General features: G+C 42.7%; 1 protein-coding gene across 3 annotated transcripts in view; it reads right to left on the bottom strand.

Moving 5' to 3' along the window:
• Positions 1-22846, bottom strand: part of GAB2 (GRB2 associated binding protein 2) — a 189801-nt gene that overhangs the window by 25045 nt on the left and 141910 nt on the right. For 2 of the 3 annotated variants that reach the window (XM_045483856.1, XM_045483855.1), the window contains exon 3: positions 5485-5728. In XM_045483856.1, coding sequence (XP_045339812.1) covers positions 5485-5728 — 244 coding nt within the window. Of the gene's footprint in view, positions 1-5484; positions 5729-5867; positions 6040-22846 lie in introns of those variants that run through there. The other variant, XM_045483857.1, reaches the window with a different exon arrangement.

The raw sequence follows: 22846 nt of genomic DNA, 5'->3' as shown, positions 1-22846 counted from the left end.
AAATACCACCTCATAGACATTAGGATGGCTACTATCAAAAAACCCAGAAAATAACAAATACTGGCAAGGATATGGAGAAACCGTTACCCTTATGTACTGTTGTAAAATGGTGCAGCCACTATGAAAAACAGTATGGCAGTTTCTCAAAAGATAGAAAATATAATCACCAGAGGACCCAGCAATTCTGTGTCTGGGTGTACCCCAAAATAATTGAAAGCTGAGTCTTTGAAGAGTATTTGTACACCCATGTACAGAGCCCCATTATCCAAAATAGTCAAATGGTGGAAGCAATCAAGGTGTCTATTTAGGGGGAAATAAACAAAATGTGGCATATACAGGCAATGAAGTATTATTCAGCCATAAAAAGGATGGTAATTCTGACATATGCTATAAAATGGATGAAATTTGAAGACATTATTCTAAGTGAAAAAAACCACTTACAAAAAGACAAATACTATATGATTCCATTTACATGAGTTACCTAGAGAATTCAGCTTCATACAGACAGTAGAAAGAAGATTGTCAGGGAGTAGGGGAAAGGGGAAATGGGGAATTTTTAGTGGGTGGAGAGTTTCAGTTTTGCAAGATGAAAAGAGTTCTGGAGATTGGCTGTATAACAGTGTGGAAGAAAGTACTCTACATTACTGAACTGTACACTTAAAAATAGCTGAGATGGTAAATTTTATGTTATGTGTATTTCACAATTTTTTTTAAAAAGGAGAAAAAAAAACATTCAGAGGAAGAAAGATACATAGCACATAGGATTCTACGAATAAAAATAACATCTGACCTCTCATCAGAAACAATGAATGGCAGAAGACTATAGAATGACATACTTTAAAATGCCAAAAGAAAATAACACTATCATTCCAGAATGTTATATCCAGCAAAAATATCTCAGAAATGAAGGTAAAATACAGATCTTTCCAGATAAATGAAAACTGGGAGAACATGTCAAAAGGGGACTTATATGGTAAGAAATGGCAAAGGAAGCACTTTTGGCTGAAGAGTGAAAACCAGGTGAAAACCTCACTAGACAATGTTTAATACTTGCCTTCAACACTCACATATTTTAAGGAATTTAGGGGGAAAATTATGCAGATAACTCCTATTTCTGCTGCCCTTCCTTCATTCCTGAAGATTTAGTTTCCTTTTGGTACTATTTTGCTTCAGCCTGAAGAACTTCCTTATTACTTCTTTAAATCTGATCTCTTGGAAATGCTCTTATTTTTCTTTCCTCTGAGAATCTCTTGATTTTGTTTTTATTCCTAAAGAACAATTTTGCAGGATATAAACGTGGGGGTTCATAGTTTTTTTTCTTTCCCTTAATTTCAAATGCATTTTCCTTCATCACATGGAATAGCATTATAATACAGGCTTTTAAATTTGTGTCTGATAATTCCAACATCTGGGTTATGTTGGAGTTGGCATCAGTGCTTTCCCTTGAGAACCAGTTACACATTGCCGGTTCTCTGTATGCTGAGAAATTTTGGATTATATACTTAATGTTGTGATATTATGCTGTGTGGACTCTGGGTTCTGTTATAATCCTCTGGAGAACGTGGAGGTTTTTGTTTTGCAGGCAACCTACGTGGTTAGATTCAGGCTGCCAAGTTCTGTGTCTCCTTCTGTGTGTCAGAGTGCAAATCTCAGTGTAGTTCTCAAAACCTCTGCTGTGCTGGTGTGGTCTGTCCAACATCCATGCAGCTCACAGTGAGCCTGAGACTTGTGCGGTTTCACACCCAGAATTAGGAAATCTCTTCTCCAACTGTCTTCACTCTGGGTACTCTACTCCTTTCCAGCCCCCAAAGGGCTCTTTTTCTGGTTCCTCTACCAAGAAATATGGGGTTTCCAATACAGTTTCAGCTGTGCGCTCCGCTGTGCTGCTGGGCGAGCAGGCCCGCCTTCAGGGAAATTCCATGAGATACAGAAATTCGTCTCTGTGTAGCTGCAGCTCCAAATTTTTCTCCCCTTTATAATTTGCCTCATTTTATTTTTCTAGACTCAAAACAATGACAGGGTAATTGTATTTTGTCCACAGTGTTCAGTTGTGACCAGTGGGAGGGAGTGTTTCTGCCACCACACAGGAACTGGAACCTCTCAGTTATTTTCCAGAGTTTCTAGCTCTCTCCTGAATCTCACCATCTCTTCACTCAGGATCCAGTCCCTCCTCCCCTACCCCCACATATTATAGCAATTAACACACATATTTTAATGTCTTTGTATGCTGCTAGCTCCTGGGAAGAGTCAAATCTCTCAGTTTCTGCCTGCTTTTTGATTGCTCTTCAGTGCTTGAACAGTTGCTTTTTCATATTGTGTTTGGAGTTTATAATTGTTACAGTATGCTTAAATTTTTTTTAATGTTTATTTATTTTTGAGACAAAGAAAGACAGAGAGTGAATGGGGGAGGGTCAGAGAGAGGGAGACACAGAATCCGAAACAGGCTCCAGGCTCTGAGCCGTCAGCACAGAGCCCGATGCAGGGCTCGAACTCACAGAGTGTGAGATCATGACCTGAGCCAAAGTCGGATGCTTAACCGACTGAGCCACCCAGGTGCCCCACAGTATGTTTAGTATCATGCAAACTACTCCAACACTTCCAGAAACTATATGGTGTTTCTGGACCGAAGAAAGCTTCCTTCCCACCCTCCATCACTTGGGAATTCTGCAAACATTGTTTGAACTTATTTTTTCCCAAAGTCTCCAAGATCCTGCTCATCACTCTCTTGCTCCCACACCCACACAAGTGAAAGCAGTGACACAGAGAAAAGCCCGCAGTAAAGCTGCCTCCCCAGCTGCTGCCAGACAAGTCTGGTCTCCCCTATTATGTTGACTCTCTATAAGAAATTTGTTTTGATATTTTTTATGCACCTACTATATGCCTTTGGTCTTGTCTTCACAAAATGCAGAAATATATTAATATAAATATCCATAATATGAAGCAGAGAGTTCCAAATGCTGTGTGAGAGAGAATAAAAAATTGCTGTGGGAATGCAGGGAAGAAATAAATTTCATCTAGGAAAATTAACAGAGGTTTTACAGAGGAGGAGGAGGTACAGAGAGTGGGCCACAACTGCTAATTCAAGCAGAGACATTTCTATATCTGTTGCTTTAGCAGCACCATCGGAGTGGGGGTGGTGGCAGTTGTCAATATTAGATAAAGCCTTCTACTTGAAGTGTGATCTACAGACATGCTGCACTGGCATCATCTGGTGTTTAGCAGAAAGGCAGGATCTCAGGACCCCCTCCAGGCCCACTGAATCAGCATTTCAACCAGATCCCCAGGTATTTCATATGCACTTTGAGAGGCATTAAGAGAAAGTACACTGTCTTCCGATAGAACTATGATTTGAAGACCTCCCCCTCTCTAATCTCAGGCAATCACACGTGCAGGAGAGGGGGATGCAGCACAAGGAGAAGAAACGTTAATATGTACTGAGGATGCACTACTTAGGGTGTATGTGTTCTGTCATTTTATGCTCATCAGTAAACCTCAGAATTAATTACTTCCATCCTGCAGATAAGGAAATGGAAGCTCAGGAGGTTAAAGAATTAGATCACAAGGAAAGTAGCAGAACCTGAATTTGGACCCATATCTGATGGACTCCAAAGCCTGTGATCTGCTTCTGGTCACACCCCACTGCCTGTCTCGGGTGTGTGATTCAGGAGAATCAGTGCTATTTACAGCACTGCCGCTAACTAGTTCAATGATCTTGGCTAATTCGTCCTTTTTTTTTTTTTTTTTTAAGAACTCAGCTCCTTATGTCTAAGTTGATTGTGTTTGAACTACTAAAAGGTCACAAATGAATGAATCCTGAAACAAATGAAAATGGGCATTTGAGACAACCTTAAGACCGAGTGCAGGGAGCCTCTGTTGTGTGATGGTAAATGACTCAGAGACCCAGAAGCAGAATCGTGCAGTGTAGAGTCTAGGACCAGAAACAAGCAGACCTGGTTTCTAGCCCTACCTCTGTCACTTCTTAGTTGTGAACCTCATTTTCTTCATCTATGAGGCGGGGAGAAGGGAGCTAGACTGGCTACCTCTCAGTGCCTTTGATTGGGTCACGTGAGATTATACATGAAAATGTTCCATGGCGTGATACATAGTTCTCTAATTGCCTTAATTTTTATTAACACAAATTAGGTATTTCTAAATTAATTAAGAAATGTGATTTGTAGCCTGCTGGCCATGGTAGTAACTGGGAACAAGCTCTGGCAAAGTCCATCATTTCTGTGCTTTTGCTTACCCTAGCAATGGGAATAAAAGGTAATAAAAATATCTACAGGCTCCGCACCTGTGAGAGAGATTGGTGCCAGAAATACAAAGACCATTATTCTCGAGCAGGAAGTCCTTGCTCTAGAACTTCCTGTGATGATGAGATGCTTCCTTATCTGTGCTGTCCAGTACAGCAGCCATTAGCCACATGTGGCACTGAGCACTTGAAATGTGGCTAGTGCAACTGAGAACTTAATTTTAAATTTTATTTCATTTGAATCCATTCACATTTAAATCACCACGTATGGATAGTGACTACCATGCAGAACAGTGCAGCTCTAGAGCAAAAGTGAGATATGGATCTGTTGAGTAGTGTGAGATTTTATAGCTATATTCTTTTTTTTTAAATATAACTTATTGTCAAGTTGGGTAACATACAGTGTGTACAGTGTGCTCTTGGTTTTGGGGGTAGATTCCCGTGATTTGCTGCTTACGTACAAAACCCAGTGCTCATCCCAACAAGTGCCCTCCTCAATGCCCGTCACCCATTTTCCCCTCTCCCCTGTCCCCCCACCCAACAACTCTCAGTTTGTTCTCTGTATTTAAGAGTCTCTTACAGTTTGCCTCCCTCCCTCTCTGTTTGTAACTATTTTTTCCCCTTCCCTTCCCCCACGGTCTTCTGTTAAGTTTCTCAAGATCTACATATGAGTAAACATATGTTTACTGATATCTATCTTTCTCTGACTGACTCCTTTCACTTAGGAAAATACCCTCCAGTTACATCCATGTTGCTGCAAATGTCAGGATTTCATTCTTTCTTATTGCCAAGTAGTACTCCGTTGTATATATAAACCACATCTTCTTTATCCATTCATCTGTTGATGGACATTTAGGCTCTTTTCATAATTTGGCTATTGTTGAAAGCATTGGTTTATAGATATATTCTTAATGCCAGCAAATAAATTGATTTTTTTCCTAATTCTGAAACTCTAGCCCCTAGTGCCTTTTTTTCCTCCAAATTAAACAAAACATTATTATAGCATCGTTTCTGATCATGGGTTCTGGAGGAACCCAATTATCACTGTATAGCAATAAAATGTGAAGGTTACCTAAGCAAAAGAAGGATGCTCTGTTAATAAATACATCTGTTCACCTGAGAAGAGAAAACATTTCACTCCCCTGTCTTTAAAATTAAAAACTGTAGGACGGAAAGTGACTAGGTCCTGTGAGTGGGTGCTTGCCCCACCGCTGCTTACAGCAGTCTCCTACCTTGCATTTTCCGCTCTCCGGCTTATGCACTGGTGCAAGTAGAGATACTCCTGAGGCGCACTGGTGGACAAGGTGGGCTGCATGTGGTTGGACACAGGGGGTTCAAAGGTGAACAAGGTTGGCTGGCTGGAGTGCGATGGGGCTGAGGACTTGCGTTCTCGAAGAAGGTGCTGACTGGAGCTGCTGAGCTCAGCTGGAGAAGAGCGGGGGCCGTGACTGGCAGAGGACATGTTTCTCAGGGAGTCTGTGAAACAAGAGAAGGAGCTCTGTGACTGAAAAGGGGAAGAAAAGTGGCCTTATCCCAAAGTGGGATGTCAGAGGAAGAAGAGATATTAAGAGCAGAGGCAATGATCCAGCAGCAGCCTTCTCTCCCCCTCACACACCTGCTCCTTCTCCGTCTGCCTGAGTGAAAGACTGTGGCCTCCTGGTGGAAACGGAGATGCCCTGTCCCTCGGCATTGCTCCTGGAGTCGTCTGGAGTCCGCTCCCTGTCACAACCCTGATGGTGATGGCCCTGCTCCCAGGAGGTGTGGCTGCCCATGGCTCAGGACTGTGACTCTGGCCCTTCTCCAGAGGGAAGGCAGTAAGTGCCACTGCCCTCCTCCTCTTTGGAGGCTCCTGCTGTCATCACCTCTGTCAAAGCTAAGGCTGGCTTTGTTAAATGAGCTTTGCTTCCTGAAGACTCATTGATTCAGACCCTGGACTATACCTTATTGTGTAAATGATAAAAGCAGAAATGTACTTGCAGCAGACCGTCCCATGGAAGACTGGTCCCAGCTCCTCCTGCCTGCCCTTCCAAGTCCTCTGAGGACAACGATGTTCCCCGTTCCCCAACTCTTGTGCCCACCACTCTGTGTCAACTGGTCTTTTTTCTCTTAATTCTCATCTTAAACTCCCCTCTGTTGTGCTAGAAAAGCAGCAAGGTGTTAAAGATAGATCATAGCTGAGAGTACTACCCTCCCAGCCAAGGGCATTACTCATTTGGCTGGTTCTCCAAGCCTAGTCCAAGTTCCTGAGCGTAACACATAAGGCCTTTCACAGTCTGACCTACTTCCTGCTTCTCTCCTCCTGTACCCGAGGCATTCGGAAGCTTCATCAGTCCCCAGACACACCAGCCCCTTTTACAACTCTTTCTCATGGCTTATGCTGTTCCTTCCGCCTGGATTTCACTTCTACTCCACTGGCACTCACATGCAGACTTGAAGACCCTACATGGATATCATATTCTCTCTGAAACCTTCCCGGACTCAGTCCTTTTTCTGGCTGCCAATAGCACTTGGCCTGTGCTTCATTATGTCCACTGTCACTCTGCCTCCCTGCCTGGCCTTGTTTCTATGAACAGTGCCTGATGCTGTTATGTCTACAGTCCCAGGATTCACCTAATAAAGGCCAGGTGCATAGACATTTCTTAGTCTGTGGAAGGAGAAAAAAGGTCATGGAGCACACAATAATTCCATGGTGAAACTTCTTGTTCAAAAGAAATAAAGTTTTAAAGATGTAATTGCTGGTGATGTGATAGCTAGTCGGGGAGACATTTCAGGGGTGGTGATGGGGGCTTGCTAGGGCTAGTCAAATCTTTTCAGAGGGGACATACTTCTGTTTCTACTCCCCATCATCTGACCTATTTTAGTACACTTCTCATGGCCCTAGGCAGGATCACCAGCTTGTTAGTGCTCTATCGCATTAATTAGTCCCCAGTCTTTACTAATGTGAGGCAGAACAACTTCTGCCTGTGTACAACAGAAAAGCCATGGGCCTCTGGGGAAAAACTGTTCCATCGACAGCTGTATTGACCTCCAAAATGAATTCCCATTACAGGTCTTGTAGTGAACTGGATGTTTGTTAACAGAATCAATGGCTTCATTACTCCATTAGATTTGCAAGATGAACTCTCTAATGGCAGAGGGGAGAGGGTTTATGCTAGGGGATGGAGTAGCCATGGAGCCAGGGATGGGCAAAGCCGCGGCCTGAGAAGACATAGGGAAGGTGCCAAGAGGAAGCCTCTGGTGCGTTTCTACCTTCCCCTGTGGTCTTTTTGGACTCCTCTACCTCTGCCACCCTTTCAGTGGATGCATTTTTCAGGGTTTCACCCCAGAGCCTCCTCTATCATCACTGACTCAGGACACTCTCCCAGGGTGTTCTCTTCCAGCCAGGTGATGACAACTCTCAAAAAATCCATCTTTAACTCTGTTCTCTTTCCTGGGCTCTCATCTAAGATGCCTGTTGGGCATCTCCATTCAGATGTCCCACAAGCAGGTCAAGCTCAGTGATCTCCTCCTCCTCCTGTGTCCTGCTTCTCTGTGAAGTACATCAACATCACCATCCAATCAGCTGAGCCGGAAATGTAGGTGTTACTACAACCCCTCTCTGTTTGTCAACAACCGCACCATGTCACTATGTCCCTGCCCTGCTTAAAATTCTTCAGTGGACCCCTGTTATCCTCAGGACAACGTACAAAGCTCTCTCTTTTTAAAACCATTTTTCTGTTTATTTCTTTAACCTTATTTCTGACCAATCCTTCCTTGTGTTTCAAACAGAATTTTAGGAAAATAGTAACTTTTCTGTCCTATCATTCCATATATCTGGCTGTAAGCTCAGTGAGGGCAGAGACACTGTCTCTTTTCTAACACTTTTATCCCTTGCATCAAGCCCAGTATGTGACACAGTCCATAAACATGTGTTGGTTAGACAAATGAAGCATGTAGCATCAGGCCACACTCCCTCAATAACGTTCACTGATTCCTCGCTGCCTTCAGAATAAAGTTCAGGTTCCCAAGTCTGACAAGAAAGGCCATTCTGTCACAATCTACTTCTCCTGCCTGGCACCCATATATCCCGCATGCCCCCTACATTGCATGCTTGGACTGTGGATCTGTATAAAAGAGGAGTGACCTGTCCTCGTGGCTGGAGCCCTCTGCTCAGGCTGTGGATCAAATCTGAGAAATCTGGAGAGCTGGAGAAACCACTTCACCTGAGTCTCAGTTTGCAATAAGATGGTCATAAGAATGCAACAAGACATAAGATGGTCGTAAGAATGAACTGCACAAAGGGTCGGGACAACTCTGCATGCTGTAAATTCTCAAAAGGTATTCTAGTCACTTCTGTATTCCTGCTGCCTAAAGCAGTTCCAGCTCACAGTGGGTACTGAATATACACTTGTTCAATAAAAGAATTTTTACTAGCACAAAACCAAATATGCTTGTTTCTTGTGGTCAAAATAGGAGAGGCTTTCAAGATCTGCTAATAAGATGAAGTAGGGGTTATGATGAGTTGGGCCCACTTGGAACTCCATTCTACAAATATAAAGCCATGTCTATAAAATCAGTCAGCTCCATAATGATCTGCCACTCCAGAAAAGCTCTTTTGAAGCTGTTTTGGGACTAAACCTTGCCAAAATCTCATTTCTGCTTGCTATAGTGTCCCCCCCAAAACTCACTTTTACATGGAACCTCAGAATGTGACCTTGTTTGAAAATAGCATCTTTGCAGATCTAATTAGTTAAAATGAGGTCATAGTGATGGGTGTACTTATAAGAAGAGCAGACAAAGACACATAGGGAGAACACCATTGTGATGACAGAGGTAGAGACTGGATAAACAAAATGTGATATAGCTATACAATGGAATATTATTCAGCCATATGAAATACTAATACATGCCCCAACAGGATGAATCTCCAAAACACTGTGCGAAGTGAAAGAAGCCAGTGTAAATGACTATAAATTATATGGCTTTATTTATGTGAAATGTCTAGAATCAGCACATCCATAAAGATAGCAAGCAGACTAGTGGTTTCCCAGGGGTGGGGGTGGGACGGGGGAGTGGGCATGGGGAGTGAATGCTAATGAGTATGGGGTTTCTTTTTGGGGTAATGAAAATGTTCCAGAATTAGATGGTGGTGACGGTTGCACAACCCTGTGAACATGCTAAAAAAACAATGACTTGTACACTTTAAATGGGTGATGTATGGTATGTGCATTTAAAAACACACACACACACACACACACACGTATAAACACTTTGCAAAGTATGAAGTGTTAATTATGTGCAAGAGATTAATGGTCTAATTAAATACATCTGACCTTTAGCTTATTTCCTCTCTAAAGAGAATACTGAACACTCCTTACTAAAATAGATTGAGTAAGAGACATTCTCCCTTTCCTATCTTCAGTTCCCTGCCTGTCCTCCAACCTTATTGTTCAGCGGGGTTCACCCCACAATCATGGCAAGACAGTAGGAATTTCAACAAAACAAAATATCAAGAAGTCATGTTTGGGGTCAAAAGACCCAAAGTGTAAAAGGTGAATAAAAAAAACCCACAGGTGTGAAAACAAATCCATGCAGTTGCATAAAACGTTCATAGGATTTGTTTTTATTGCCTGGCTACCTCTTGAAGGGAAGAAAAGAATGCTAAAGGCGTGTGGCTGGGCTGTTTTTGGTATGTGGCTATAACGCTGGTGTAATGATGTGTCTTGGGTCATTAGGAAGGTCAGTTATATAGCAAGAAGAAAATGGACATTTCCAGACTCCAGGCCTGGGCTTCTATCTCCATGTCTAGACTAAAGATAATGCCAGAAAATGCTTGAGTCAATTTGTTTTCTTTTAAAAAGGGTTTTATTTTTTCCTCTTCTTCCTGGCTTCTTTTTAGGGCCCTAAAAATCACTCCCCTTCCTTTCCACAATCACCCCTGGGAAGCCTGCCCAGTGCACAAACACTCCGCCCACCTTCTTGCAAAACTCTAGAACAGGAAAGCTCTGAAGGATTTTAGTAGAGGGGCCCAGCCCAACCCAGGCCTGCCCAGCCCAGCCATCAACTGGCTAGTGATAACAGGAGCAGGAAAGGGGCAGTTGGCGGGAGTTTCTGGAAAAGATGACCAAATAATGACTGGTTCCCTTATCTCAATGCCCTTTTTATCTTTATCCTTCTCTCTCCCCAAATCCCTGCCCCAAGCCTCAGTGGGTATCAGAACCCATAAAGTGGTAGACCAAAGGACATGCTGGGACCCAGGCTGGATTCAAAGCCTGGATCTGCTAAATCCTTGCTCTGTGGCCTTGGACAGTTACACAAACCTCTTTGTTCCTCACCTGTTCAACAGGTAAAATACATAGTTTTCTAGGGCTGCCTCGTAGTTTGAGATCATACATATGAAGCATTTAGCAAAGTGCCTGCTCTGATTCCGTAATACGTGTGGAAATGCTGCCACCTTGAAATGGGCCGAGAGGTATGGAGGAGCTTTCCAAGCAACAGAGAACGCGTGGAAGGTAACTGTTGTCTGTTTTAGTTCCAACTATAACTTGTATGATGTTATATGTGGAAGGAGACCAAAAAGGACAATACTGACTATAATAATCACCGCTGCCATTTACTAAGCACCTACTATGTGTGTCTAGTCTACTCTGCGAGGTAGAAATTATTATTTCCATTTCTTTCCCTTCTTTTTGGATGAGGAAACTGAAGCTCAGAGAAGTTAATAATGAGCTCTGGGGTCACACAGCTAGAAAGCATCAGAGCCTATCTGAAACAGATCTCACTTTCTTCAAAGCCAATTCTTTTCGTTCATGTAGAGAAAAGAGCTCCCACGAGATCCCTGAGTGAGGAACGGTATTAGCTTTATGAAAGGCAGAATCAACTAACAGAATGACAGCCTAGGCCAAGCTCTGCTCTAACCGGCTGAGTGATCTTGGGCATGCCATTTCACCTTCCTGGGACTCATTTTCTCTATTCAAAAAAGGAAGAACTTGGATTAGGTCAGGGATATACATAAAAGCCATCTTTGGGAAACGTAAGAGAGCTGTTCCATGTAAGACCTCATGAGACATATTTACACAGAGATAGAATAAGATCAACTGGTTTCGCTTTTAATAATCTCTGGTTCTTTTTATTTTATTTATTTTTGTTTTTTTAAATGTTTGTTTATTTATTTTGAGAGAAAGAGAGAGCATGCATTGGAGGGAGGGGCAGAGAGAGGGAGAGAGAATCCCAAGCAGACTCCACATAGCACAAAGCCCAACATGGGGCTCAATCCCATGACTGTGAGATCATGACCTGAGCCCAAATCAAGAATTGGATGCTTAACCGAATGATACACCCAGGCACCCCAATAACGTCTGGTTCTTAATTCCAGGACACAGGTAGAAGAATTAAGGTCAACTGAAAAATCAGGGGCAAAGCAAACTCAGAGACCCAAATGAGAACACAAATTCTTCCAAAAATCTTTTTTTTTTGCATCATCAAAATTACAAACTGGAAGCCACCCTTGTTCTCACTGGCTTTTTCTATCATCTATCTAGGGTCCAAAAGGAACAGTGTGTTACAGAAAAGGCCCTGATGTGGGTTCAGAAACATGGGTCAGAAACCATTTTACCACAGGGACCTAAGCAAAACTTTTAATCTCTCTGCACCTCATTTTTCATGTTGTCAAATGCCAAAGAGAAGGCAGTCAATGAACACATTTTGAAAACAGAATAGTATAGGATTCTACAGGGTGAGTGGCCCCCTGCAGAAAGCTAACCAAAGAACAGGGACCAGAGGGTGGAAAATTCTAAAAACAAAAGCATGCTGACAGGTGCTGAGGGCAAGACTGGATCAACAGTTCATTTTAACTCACAATCACAAGAAATTATTTAAGGTGAATAATCCTGAGAATCATCCGGCACACATCATAATTAGAGGAATTATTCATAAATTTAAGGCCAAACACAAAATAGCTTCATTCTATACGATAACTCACATAATATGGCAACTAGAAAGGGCCCTGGAGTCTAACTGCTCATTTATCACCACTGTCCTTCTCATTTCCGATTGGAGAAACTGTGGCCCAGAAAGGTGAGGTTCCTTGTCCAAAGCCACATGGTAGGGCAGACCTGAATCCTGGAATAAGAATTCAGATCTCCTTCTTCAGGGGTCCTTCTACCACACGGAAAGAACGATGTATCAGTGTGAATGAAGATGTACTCCCCATAACGTGCAGGGGAGGGGAGAGGCAATCAAGTCGGGGGATCTCATCACCAGGACACTGGCAGGACTGTGATTTTGTCATGAGTTTATTATGTTACTCACATTTGCATGGTAAGTAAACATTCGCTGGACCAAACTACTAAAGACTAGTATAAATAATTCCCCAAGCTCAAAAATACATCTTCTAGTGGTTTATAAAAACTACAAAACAGAGAAAGAAAAAAGGGGAGGCAGAGACAGGCAGTAACATAAGACCCTGTGAGACTAGGCTGTGAGACTACCCTGTAGGACTAGGCTGCCTGATGCGTCCCCTTCTCTGGGGAAGGATCTGAGAAAGAACACTTCCCCCACTCCTCCGCCTGCCCCAAAGGGCTCTGAGAGCCAAGTCAGAACATCCTGACCTTGACATATAGGATCTCTCAGTACGCTTTAGCAGAAATTGATTTTGTGAAGGGTGCAGGGGAGGGAAAGAGAGTGACTGTAGCTGAGAGGCATGCCACATATCCTTACATAACCATCTCTGCCCTTGGGATCCTCACTTTAGAGAGGGGAAACCACAGGCCAGAGCAAATTCCAGGCTCTCCTTAAGGTCTCCAGTTAGAATTAATCATGCGTTCCTCTAAACCTTTTATAGTACCTCATTCTGCTGCTTATTCTACTTGTGTTGGAGTTCACAAGTTTGTCACACAAAAGTCGGTACTGAGCTGGTAGAAGCCGGGATCTGGCCCATCTCTGTTTCTCTGACAGTGTTTAGCACAATGCTCTGTGCCTAGTAAATGTCTGATTGAGAACAAGGTGTTCAATAAACACACCACGGCGGTGGGTTATTCTTCCTTGGGTCAGAAAAAATGAATGAATAGCTCCAGGATCCAAATGTAAACTATTCTTGTAGGGTGGGAAGAATTATCACTTTGTGAGGTTTTCTGGCTTGTGTGTATATCTGTTTTAGGGCAGCCAATCTATATTTAGCCATGCACTGTCCTGTTCATTTTAGAGGAGATCAGGTTACAAGTTTTGTTTTCCCCTAACCTGCCACACCTATGTATGCACCTACGTATGCCGGACCTTATTTGTGACAGACCTTATTCCTTCTCCTTGGAGTGGGGCTGGGTTGGCTGGGCATCCTGCTCGGAGAGTTAATTCCTACTGGGAATGAAGCACTCCTGCCATTTACTTAGGGTCATGAGCACTGATTGTGGGTACTACAGCAGGAGCTGCAGGCCCATCAGAAAGAACGGATCTTGTCCCTGCTCTACGGGTTTATACTGCATTTAGAAAGACCCTATTTCTCTTCAAGGCAGCACTTCTGCCCTCCCCCAAGGAACTCTGGGAACCTAATGGTATTCCCATAGGAATCAGTCTATCTAGTGGGCACCACAAGCTCACATGGCAATGATGCATTTGACCCTTGTGACCTTCCCACAAAATATCATTGTAAGTTAAGCTAACCAACTTCCTAAGAGGTGAGCTTCCCCTGCCTTCTTTTACACTGACTTTCACTTAAGGGACAACTGGCAACCGGTGTGAAACACAAGTGTCAGATCCTAAAATGGAAGGTGCTTATCAAGAATCATCAGCAGTGGCAAAAATCACCAGAACAATACCCTACACTGCTCTGCTCTGGGTGGGGAGGCTGAGGGACTCAGGAGACCGAGCATTACCTGAAGTACAACTGTGGATTTGGGAGAGGTAGTGTGGTATGGAAAATGAACATCGATTTTGAAATCTGAATCTTAGCTTACTAGCTGTGGGACCTAAGGATGGCGTGTGAATCTAAGAATCCTAGTTTGGGGGCACCTGGGTGGGTTAGTCAGTTAAGTATCCGACTTTGGCTCAGGTTATGATCTCACAGTCTGTGAGTTCGAGCCCTGCATTGGGCTCTGTGCTGACGGTTCAGAGCCTGGAGCCTGCTTCAGATTCTGTGTCTCCCTTCTCTCTCTCTCTGCCCCTTCCCTGCTCACTCACTTGCTCTCTCTCAAAGATAAATAAAGATTAAAAAAAAACTTAAGAGTTCTCGTTTGTACAGTTTGTAAAATAGCAACCTGTAGGGTTGTCCCAGGGAGTAAAGAGATGCCACGGTCCCTGCACATCAGTACATCACAGAGGGAGGTCCTTCCTCAGCACTCCATCGTGGAAGGTGGCCTGACATGGGAGAAGAGCTTAAGCTTGGTGTTTGCAGACCTTCAGGGTTTGATCAGAGCCAGGACTGGTGCCGGGAAGTACAAATGAACTCAACTGGCCTTTGTGAGGTACATAGAGGACCCCAGAGGCAAAGAGCCTGGAAGGACCCAACTTCTAACCGGCAGCTTTTCTTAGTTGCTGCTTCCAGTCCTGGTGTCACAACAGTCTCCTGGCTTCATATATGTAGCTTTCCTACTCATCTTCCAGTCTTGTATCTTGACGCCTCAACAACTCTAGGTTTTTTCTGCTGGATCCAAAAGGAAGAGCCTTTTTTTTTTTTTTTTTTTAAGTTTATTTATTTATTTTGAGAGAGAGTATGCATGGGGGAGGGGTAAATAGAGAGGGAGAGAGAGAATCCCAAGCAGGCTCCGCACTATCAGCGCACAGCCTGATGTGGGATTCAATCTCAAGAACCCCGCAAGTTCATGACCTGAGCCAAAATCAAGTTGGACACTTAACTGCCTAATCTACCGAGGCACCCCAGAAGTGCTTGCTATCTTTTTAACACTGTTAGGCCAACACCTAAGACCATATGTAAATGTGTCTTGGTAGGCCTGTCAAGGTATGTTATTACATGAGAATAGGGGGTGGCAAACTATGGACCATAAGTCAAACTGGGCCTACCAGCTGTTTTTATAAATAAAGTTTTATTGGAACACAGCTATTCATTTACATACTGTTTATGGCTGCTTATGTGCTACAACAGTGAAGTTGAGTACTTGTGAGAGAACATAATGGTAAATACAATATTTACAATCTGACCTTTTACAGAGGAAGTTTGGCAACCTCTGGACTAGGAACTGTCATTCTGGTTTGTGTAACCATGTCCTCTTTCAAAATATTAGCATCTAATTTAAGTTCATCATTAAGGAGACAGAGGCTGAAACCAAGACCAATGAATCCCAAACTTATGCTTTGAAAAAAATCAAAAGGAGGAATCACAAGAAAAGCCAGTTTGGAAAGTGCATTAGTATAATTATAAGAAATCCTGTTCTTTTTCATTTTAGTACATCTTGGGCACAAACAACATGCTAGTCGCAGTTAGCATATGGAATTAAAGGGTTCACAAAAGTAACATGATAAACTTATATTGAACCAGGCTTGGAGAGAAGTCACCAGATTGTTCTTTCTGATCCATAATGGTTTATTCTTCTTCCATATCACAGATGCACAGGTCTGGAACTGACCAACAGATCACTTAGTTTAATATTTTATTTTACTGATAAGAAATCTAAGGTCCAGAGAGACCAAGTATTTTCTTACCAGTGACTGATTGGTAGTCCTGAGAAAGAATGTAAGTCCCTTATTTTTCAGGTTTAGTGTTTTTTTCTAGTAATACATCTCATTAGAAGAACAATAAACATTCTAAGTTTGAGTAGACTTTTCTACTTCTGGGGACAGTGAAAAGAGCTTCCACCTAATAATCTAACATGGTTCCCTGAAGTTCTCAAAAAAAGGACCATATTATGACTGGAAAGAGTCAGAATTATTATTGACATACTCTTTGATAAAACAGTAATACTTTCCTATGTGTACACAGTACCTTCTCATTTGCTTTGGTATAATTAATACAAAAAAAGCATGCTGGGATTATGACAGAGATTGGGCTCAATCTATAGATCAATCCAGGGAGAAACAACACAGTAACATTAGTGAATGTTCTACTTTACAACATGGTTTCTCTCTCCCTTTACTGGGTCTTCTTCATTTCTCCTGGCAATGTTTTGTCATTTGCTGTACAGAGATCTTATATGATTTTTGTTAAATTAATTAAGTGCTTTATTTTTTGAAGCTGTTGTAAAAGAAATTTTTATTATAATTTTATTTTCCAATTGTAGGTTGCTCTCGACAACTTTGACATTTATAACAGCCCTACAAAGTTGGCAGGGCAGTGATCTTTCCAGATTCATTTAACATAAGATGAGACTACGACTCAGAGGAATAAAATGACTTACTCAGTGATCTAGAGCTCTCAGGAAATGCCCAAACCAGGACTCAAGCCCAAGTCTTTTACACACCAAGCTGAAGGATCATTCTATTATCCAGCAATATGTGAGGGTAGATGAGGAGCATATACTTATAAATTATAAGTGCTACACAAATATCCACTGGAATGGGCAAAAAAACCAAAAAAACAAAAAAACAAACTATTTTAATAGGACCAATAAAGAAACCAAGGCTCAGAAAGGCCTTTCCTGATCATCTGACCTCAAGCTACTCCTAATCACGTTACTCTGTCTTCGTCTCCTCATCAAAGCACTTATTGCTACCACTTAAACATTTTGTTTTTCATCTGTCTCTTCCCACGTGACTGTGAGCTCCCTTAAGAGTCTGAACCTCACATGTTCTATTCACCATTGATGCTTCAGTGGGCTGGCCATAAAATTCTGCCTCTCTGTCTCCTGATGTGGGCAGAACTGATTGATGGCCCCAGCTGCTGGCCTTCTGCATCCCTCAACTCCCCATAGCCATTCTCATCCAGTGTCAAAGGAAATGGCAGGAGTATTGCTACAGGCCTGTTCCTGTGAGACACGAGACTCCTTTAATCAGAGACCTTCTCTTGAGAACGTTCACTGATCCAGAGGATACTGTCCTAGAACTGTAGTGCAGTCTAATCCTTCTCCTTGCCTTCTGTCACAGGTGTCAGTCCTGTACCCCACTGAAAGGCTTTGCTCCCTTCTCCCACTCCTTCCCATTATCCCTCACAGGTGTCTCACCCAATAAATCTCTTGCAGGTCTTAACTCATCTTGCATCTGCTTCTCAGAGAACCTGAACTCCTAGCCTCAGAGTCTAAAACAGTGCTTGATGAACAAGTGGTTGGGCCAGGTTCATACTGCAGGTAAACCACAAACCCAGAATTAGAACCCAGTCCTCTGGTCCTTCAGTCCAAAGCCTTTTACACTCAGATCACCAATCATCTGAGAAATATGTCCTTGGTGCCTTTGTCCAGGGGGCCATTGCTCTGATGGATTTTTTGAAGGGAAAATGTATTCACTAATGGTCAAGTCCCACAGCTGGCCTGTCAGCCATGATTGTAATTATGGGGACTCTAGTGGGTGTAAGAACATTTGTCCCAGATTCAGAGGGAATGGAAGCTATGGTTTAGGTCAGTGAGGAAAATCTGGCTTAGGTTAAATTAAAAGCAGCAAGAACTCTGTGTGATGTCCTCTTAAAGGAATATAAGGAGAGCGCCTACCTTGGCAAAGCCACAGAAAGTCAAGAGAGCGCAAAGGCAGCGGGAAGTCTTTCCCAGGACTTTGTGCATGTGCTGAAGACTCTGTACGGGGACTTTGATGACTTGAGGCAAGGACTGCATCTGGAATTTCAGGATATGGGCTTAATAGTTAAGAGCATGGACGCTGGAACCAGACTGTCTGGGTCTGAATCCCAGCTCCTTTGCTTACTAGTTGTGTGAATTAGGGAAAGTTACTGAACCTCTGTGTGCCCCAGTTTCCTCATCTGTAAAATGGGAATAATAATAGGTATCTATCTCATAAGATTATATGAGTTAAGATCTGTGAAATGCTCAGAATGGTCCCTTGCACATAGTAAGCTCTATGTAAATATTAGCTTTTATTAGTAGTAGTATTAGTACATTTAAAGAGACACCTTTGTTTTTGAGCACCTCAATAAATTAAGTGTAATGTATCTCAAATCAAGGAAGTCAGCAAGGTTTATCTGATAAACATGCTAATCACGCTCAGCAAAAATGTTCTGGAGTTTGGGTAAAATAGAGACAGTGTTACTTAGGATGTTTCAGTATGGGGGACAGAAGAGGAGCATGGTGCATATACTCAAAGGACCGCTGTGAAGATCACTGGGAAGGCAACGACGATTTACGGGCTACACGTTTAAGAGATATTCAGTGTGCCCTTATCGTGTACCAAACCCTGTGCTGTGTAATTTAAGTGGGCTCTTATCTAATCTTCATAATGATCTTGTGAAGAATGTCTTGTTTCTATTTTAGTGATACAGAAATTGAGGCTCAGAAAAGTAAACTAACTTACCTGTGTTAAGACTGACGTCATCAATGTTGTGGGTTTATGTATTTATATGATGCCAAGACCTACGCTCTTTGTATTAAAGTGGCCTTCTAGATCAGTGTGTGTGTATATATATATGTATGTATGTACGCATGTGTATAAAGTATAGGTAGGTACACTTTATAAATTATATAGCCTTATGTAAATGTTAGATGCTATCACCATCACCATAGTCTGGAACACTAGCTGGAAGCCAAGAAACCCAGGTGCCAATTCTAGCCTTGCCAGTTAGCTGTAGGATTTTGAGCAAATTAGCTCCCCTCCTTTGACCTTTGGATACTGTGTTATTTGAGGAGTTTGGAACTAAACCCTCTCTAAGGGCATTTTCAAGACCTCATATTCTAGAATTTTCTCATTCTATGAAATCTATTCCCTTCTCTGTCTTGGCTGAGTGTTTTGGCTAATATGATTCACCAGCCATGAAGAATTTTGTTCACTGACTTCATCCACAAAAGGGGCGAGGAGATGGTGAATGAAAGCAAACAATAAACAAATGATAGCTATGTAAAATGAAATTTAGGTCAGTGGCACACCCTGTCTCTTCAGTCTAGTTAGTACATCATCCATCTTGAGTTTTTATTTTTTTAAATTCTTTATTTTTGTTTATCGTTGTACTTTATAGCATGTTTGCAGCAGACCAATATTTTTACACTGTGTCCCAGCCTTCCCGGGTCACCATGGGAGTGAGAGAAGGCAGGCCTTCTGGGTCCACCTCCAGCTAGCAGCACTTGACTCTCTGTCCCCTGCAATATTCAAGGTGGCTTCCTTTCACCTGTTTGATATGTTATGTTCCATGCAAGATACAGTTAGCAAGCAATGCAAAGAAAAAAGCTTGAAAATTACCATTTTGGTCTCCAATTTTAGTTTATAGTTGAAGAAACTAAGATCAACACACTGAATCAGTAACAAAGCTGAAATTTAAAACCAGGACTTTGACTCCCAATTCATATCTTAGAGACAGATGACCATGCCTACTGATTTTGTTGAGCTCAGAATCCTACAAAGAGCTGTATGTGAGTGGATGTTTAAATAATCAAGATCTTCTGAGGCCCAAGGTGACTTACCCCTAAAATCAAAGTCATAATTCTATCTCTAGAAGAAAAATAGACTCAGATTGGGCTTTGGAATCTGGTCTGGGACCAATTCAACAATACTTAATTACCCTCCTTCTCTAAAGATAATCAGAAGCAACTCAAAGAACAAAAATGGGGGGACGTCTCAAGAGATGTCTGAGAGCTGTCAGAGGCTTCTGGGATTGAAGAGTCAGGATGAGGTGCTCTCCTCTCTAGCAGTCTATGGGTTCCGGCAGGTAAACACTAGACCTAATCCATGCTGGCTGCCTGGGGGCTGGTGAGGGGGCATGTCTGGTACGAAAGGGAAAGCAGGAAGAGGGATCCAGGCTCAGAATGAAAAGAAGAGGGTTGGGTTTCTCCCCGACGCCTTCTCCTCCTCCAGGGGGGCTGGGCCTCCCTGTAGGCCTGGGCTAGAGCCTGCTCCAGAAGAGCACAGGGGTGCCTGTGGGGATTTTATGGAGTTCATGTCCCAACTCAAAACCTACTCTCAGTGTGAGCAGACCCAGCTGTAGACAAAAGAAAACAAACAAAAAAAGATGGAGGATGAAGGCCTGATATTTCAGAGTTATTTAGAATAACATTTTTCTTTTAAAAAAAGGCATGAGGATTTCAGATCTGGCTGGAAACTAGTCTGGATGTTTATTTTCCTCATTGTCTCAGTGGAAAAAAAGGGTGGGTGATTCAGACAGCAGCCTCCGCCTCTGGGCTGGGGCCCGGGTCAGTCTCTACTCTGTTCTTTGCTCCTCAAGGAACTTGTCAGCCTCAGGAGAAGCTACATTTTACCTCCCACATTTGCTCTAAGCTTCCAATAAGGATCCCCCAGAGGAGCTGGGGGATCTGAGCTCGGCCAAAAAACAAAACAAAACAAAACAAAAACAAAACCACCCAGAGCAAAAGGTAGGAGAGGGAACAAGGGAGGAGATGGTCCTCCCAAGGATAAGAAGAGAGAAAGGGTGAGGTCTCTGAGAAAGGCCTCTTTCCTCCCTGCCCTCCTCCACTCATGGCTCTCCCACTCACTGCATCTGGGGGAAAGGACCAAGGTCACCAGAGGGCATCTGGGCGGACTGCCTGGCTCCACCACAGCCCTCCCTGCTGTCCAATGTCCAGCTGGAATAAGGGGTCCTGACCTTTAAGGCACCAGTCCTTCTTTCTAGAAAGGAAGGAGCTGTTTGAAGATACCCTCTTCCTGCCCTTGATAATAGTCTCCCACTGAAGGTTGAAGATTTCCCAAAGGCATCCAGTGGGGACTCAGGACTTGAAGCAATTCTGCTGTCCAGTTACTAGGGAAACTCATGGATCACTAGAAGTTTCAGTATTTACAAAATACTTAAAGGTGGGGCAGCCTAACTCAAAGCTGTGGTAGAGATAAAGAACAGTTAGTTGGAACTCTGGGAAGTCCTTATTCCGCAGAGCTGGGCATATGACTGCCATGAAGCTCCTGTGAGGGGGGTCAGAAGAAGGGAAAGAGCTAAAATGATACATAGCATATGGAGGAGGCCCAGGCCTTATTTCAAAATCTTCAAGAATTACTAAGGACACTCCCTGAGTTCTAGTTCTAGTGGTTTGTTAGCTAGTCTAAGATGGATTGTGCTAAATAACATGTACTGGTGAGGGTGTAGAGAAAAAGGAACTCTCACGCATGGTTGGTGGGAATGCGAACCATGCAGCCACTGCGGAGAACAGTGTGGAGGTTCCTCAAAAGTTAAAAATAGAACTACCATATGATCCAGTAACCACACTACTGGGTATTTATCCAAAGAGTACAAAAGCACTAATTTTATTTAAAAAATTTTGGGGGGCGCCTGGGTGGCTCAGTTGGTTAAGCGTCCACCTTCGGCTCAGGTCATGATCTCACAGTTGGTGGGTTCAAGCCTCACATTGGCCTCTGTGCTGACAGCTCAGAGACTGGAGCCTGCGTCCGATTATGTGTCTCCTCCTCTTTCTGCCCCTCCCCTGCTTGCACTCTGTCTCTGTCTCTCAAAGATAAATAAAAATGTTAAAAAAATAAATAAAACAATTTTTTTAATGTTTATTTTTTGAGAGAGAGACAGACAGACAGAGTGTGAGTAGGGGGGTGCACAGAGAGAGAGAGAGACAGAGATAGAATCTGGAGCAGGCTCCAGGCTCTGAGCTGTCAGCACAGAGCCCCATGTGGGGCTTGAACCCACAGGCCGTGAAATCATGACCTGAGCTGAAGTTGGGCTTAACCAACTGAGCTACCCAGGCGCCCGACAAAAACACTAATTTTAAAAGATACATACACCCCTATGTTTATTGCAGCATTATTTACAACAGCCAAATTATGGAAGCAGCCCAAGTGTCCATCAACTGATGGATAAAGATGTGGTATATATACACAATGGAATATTACTCAGCCATAAAAAAGAATGAAATATTGCCATTTGCAACAACATGGATGGAGCTACAATGTATTATGTTAAGCAGAAAAAGTCAGAGAAAGACAAATACTGTATGATTCCATGCCTATGTGGAATTTAAAAAAACACAAAAAATGAACAAAGGAAAAGAAAGAAATAAACCAAGAAGCTGACTCTTAACTACAGAGAACTGATGGTTACCAGAGGCGAGGTAGATGGGGGGGGGGATGGGTGAAATAGGTGATGGGAATAAAGGAGTGCACTTGTGATTAGCGCTGGGTGTTGTATGGAAGTGTTGAATCACTATATTATATACCTGAAACTAATATAATACTGTGTGTTATCTATACCTGAATTAAAATAAAATTAAACAAATAAGATAGATTATGCTACCTTGCTAATTTAGCCCTCAAAGTTTAATATTAATGTATAGACAGCACTTTACTTTCTAAATGGTCAGTTCTCAGTGACGTAGAAACTTCCTGCTTTTACCCCCTGCTGGCTATTTTGTGACTTACAAGAAGCTGTAGCAAACAGGTCTGTGAAGCAGAGCTAGGACTAATGAGGAGTTAGAGCACACAGTCCTTGGACGGAGTTAAAGCCTTGGATTCTAGCCTCAGCAACACTGCTTTCTGCACCATTTAAACCTTAGCATCCTTACCCGTGCAAGAGGAAGAATGCTAGCAGCCCTATCTTATTTTGTTTGTTTCTTTACACTGAAAGGAGACTGT

The sequence above is a fragment of the Leopardus geoffroyi genome, chromosome D1, assembly GCF_018350155.1.
Source record: "Leopardus geoffroyi isolate Oge1 chromosome D1, O.geoffroyi_Oge1_pat1.0, whole genome shotgun sequence".
Taxonomy (NCBI): Eukaryota; Metazoa; Chordata; class Mammalia; order Carnivora; family Felidae; genus Leopardus; species Leopardus geoffroyi.
This window is presented reverse-complemented; position numbering and strand designations above follow the sequence as displayed.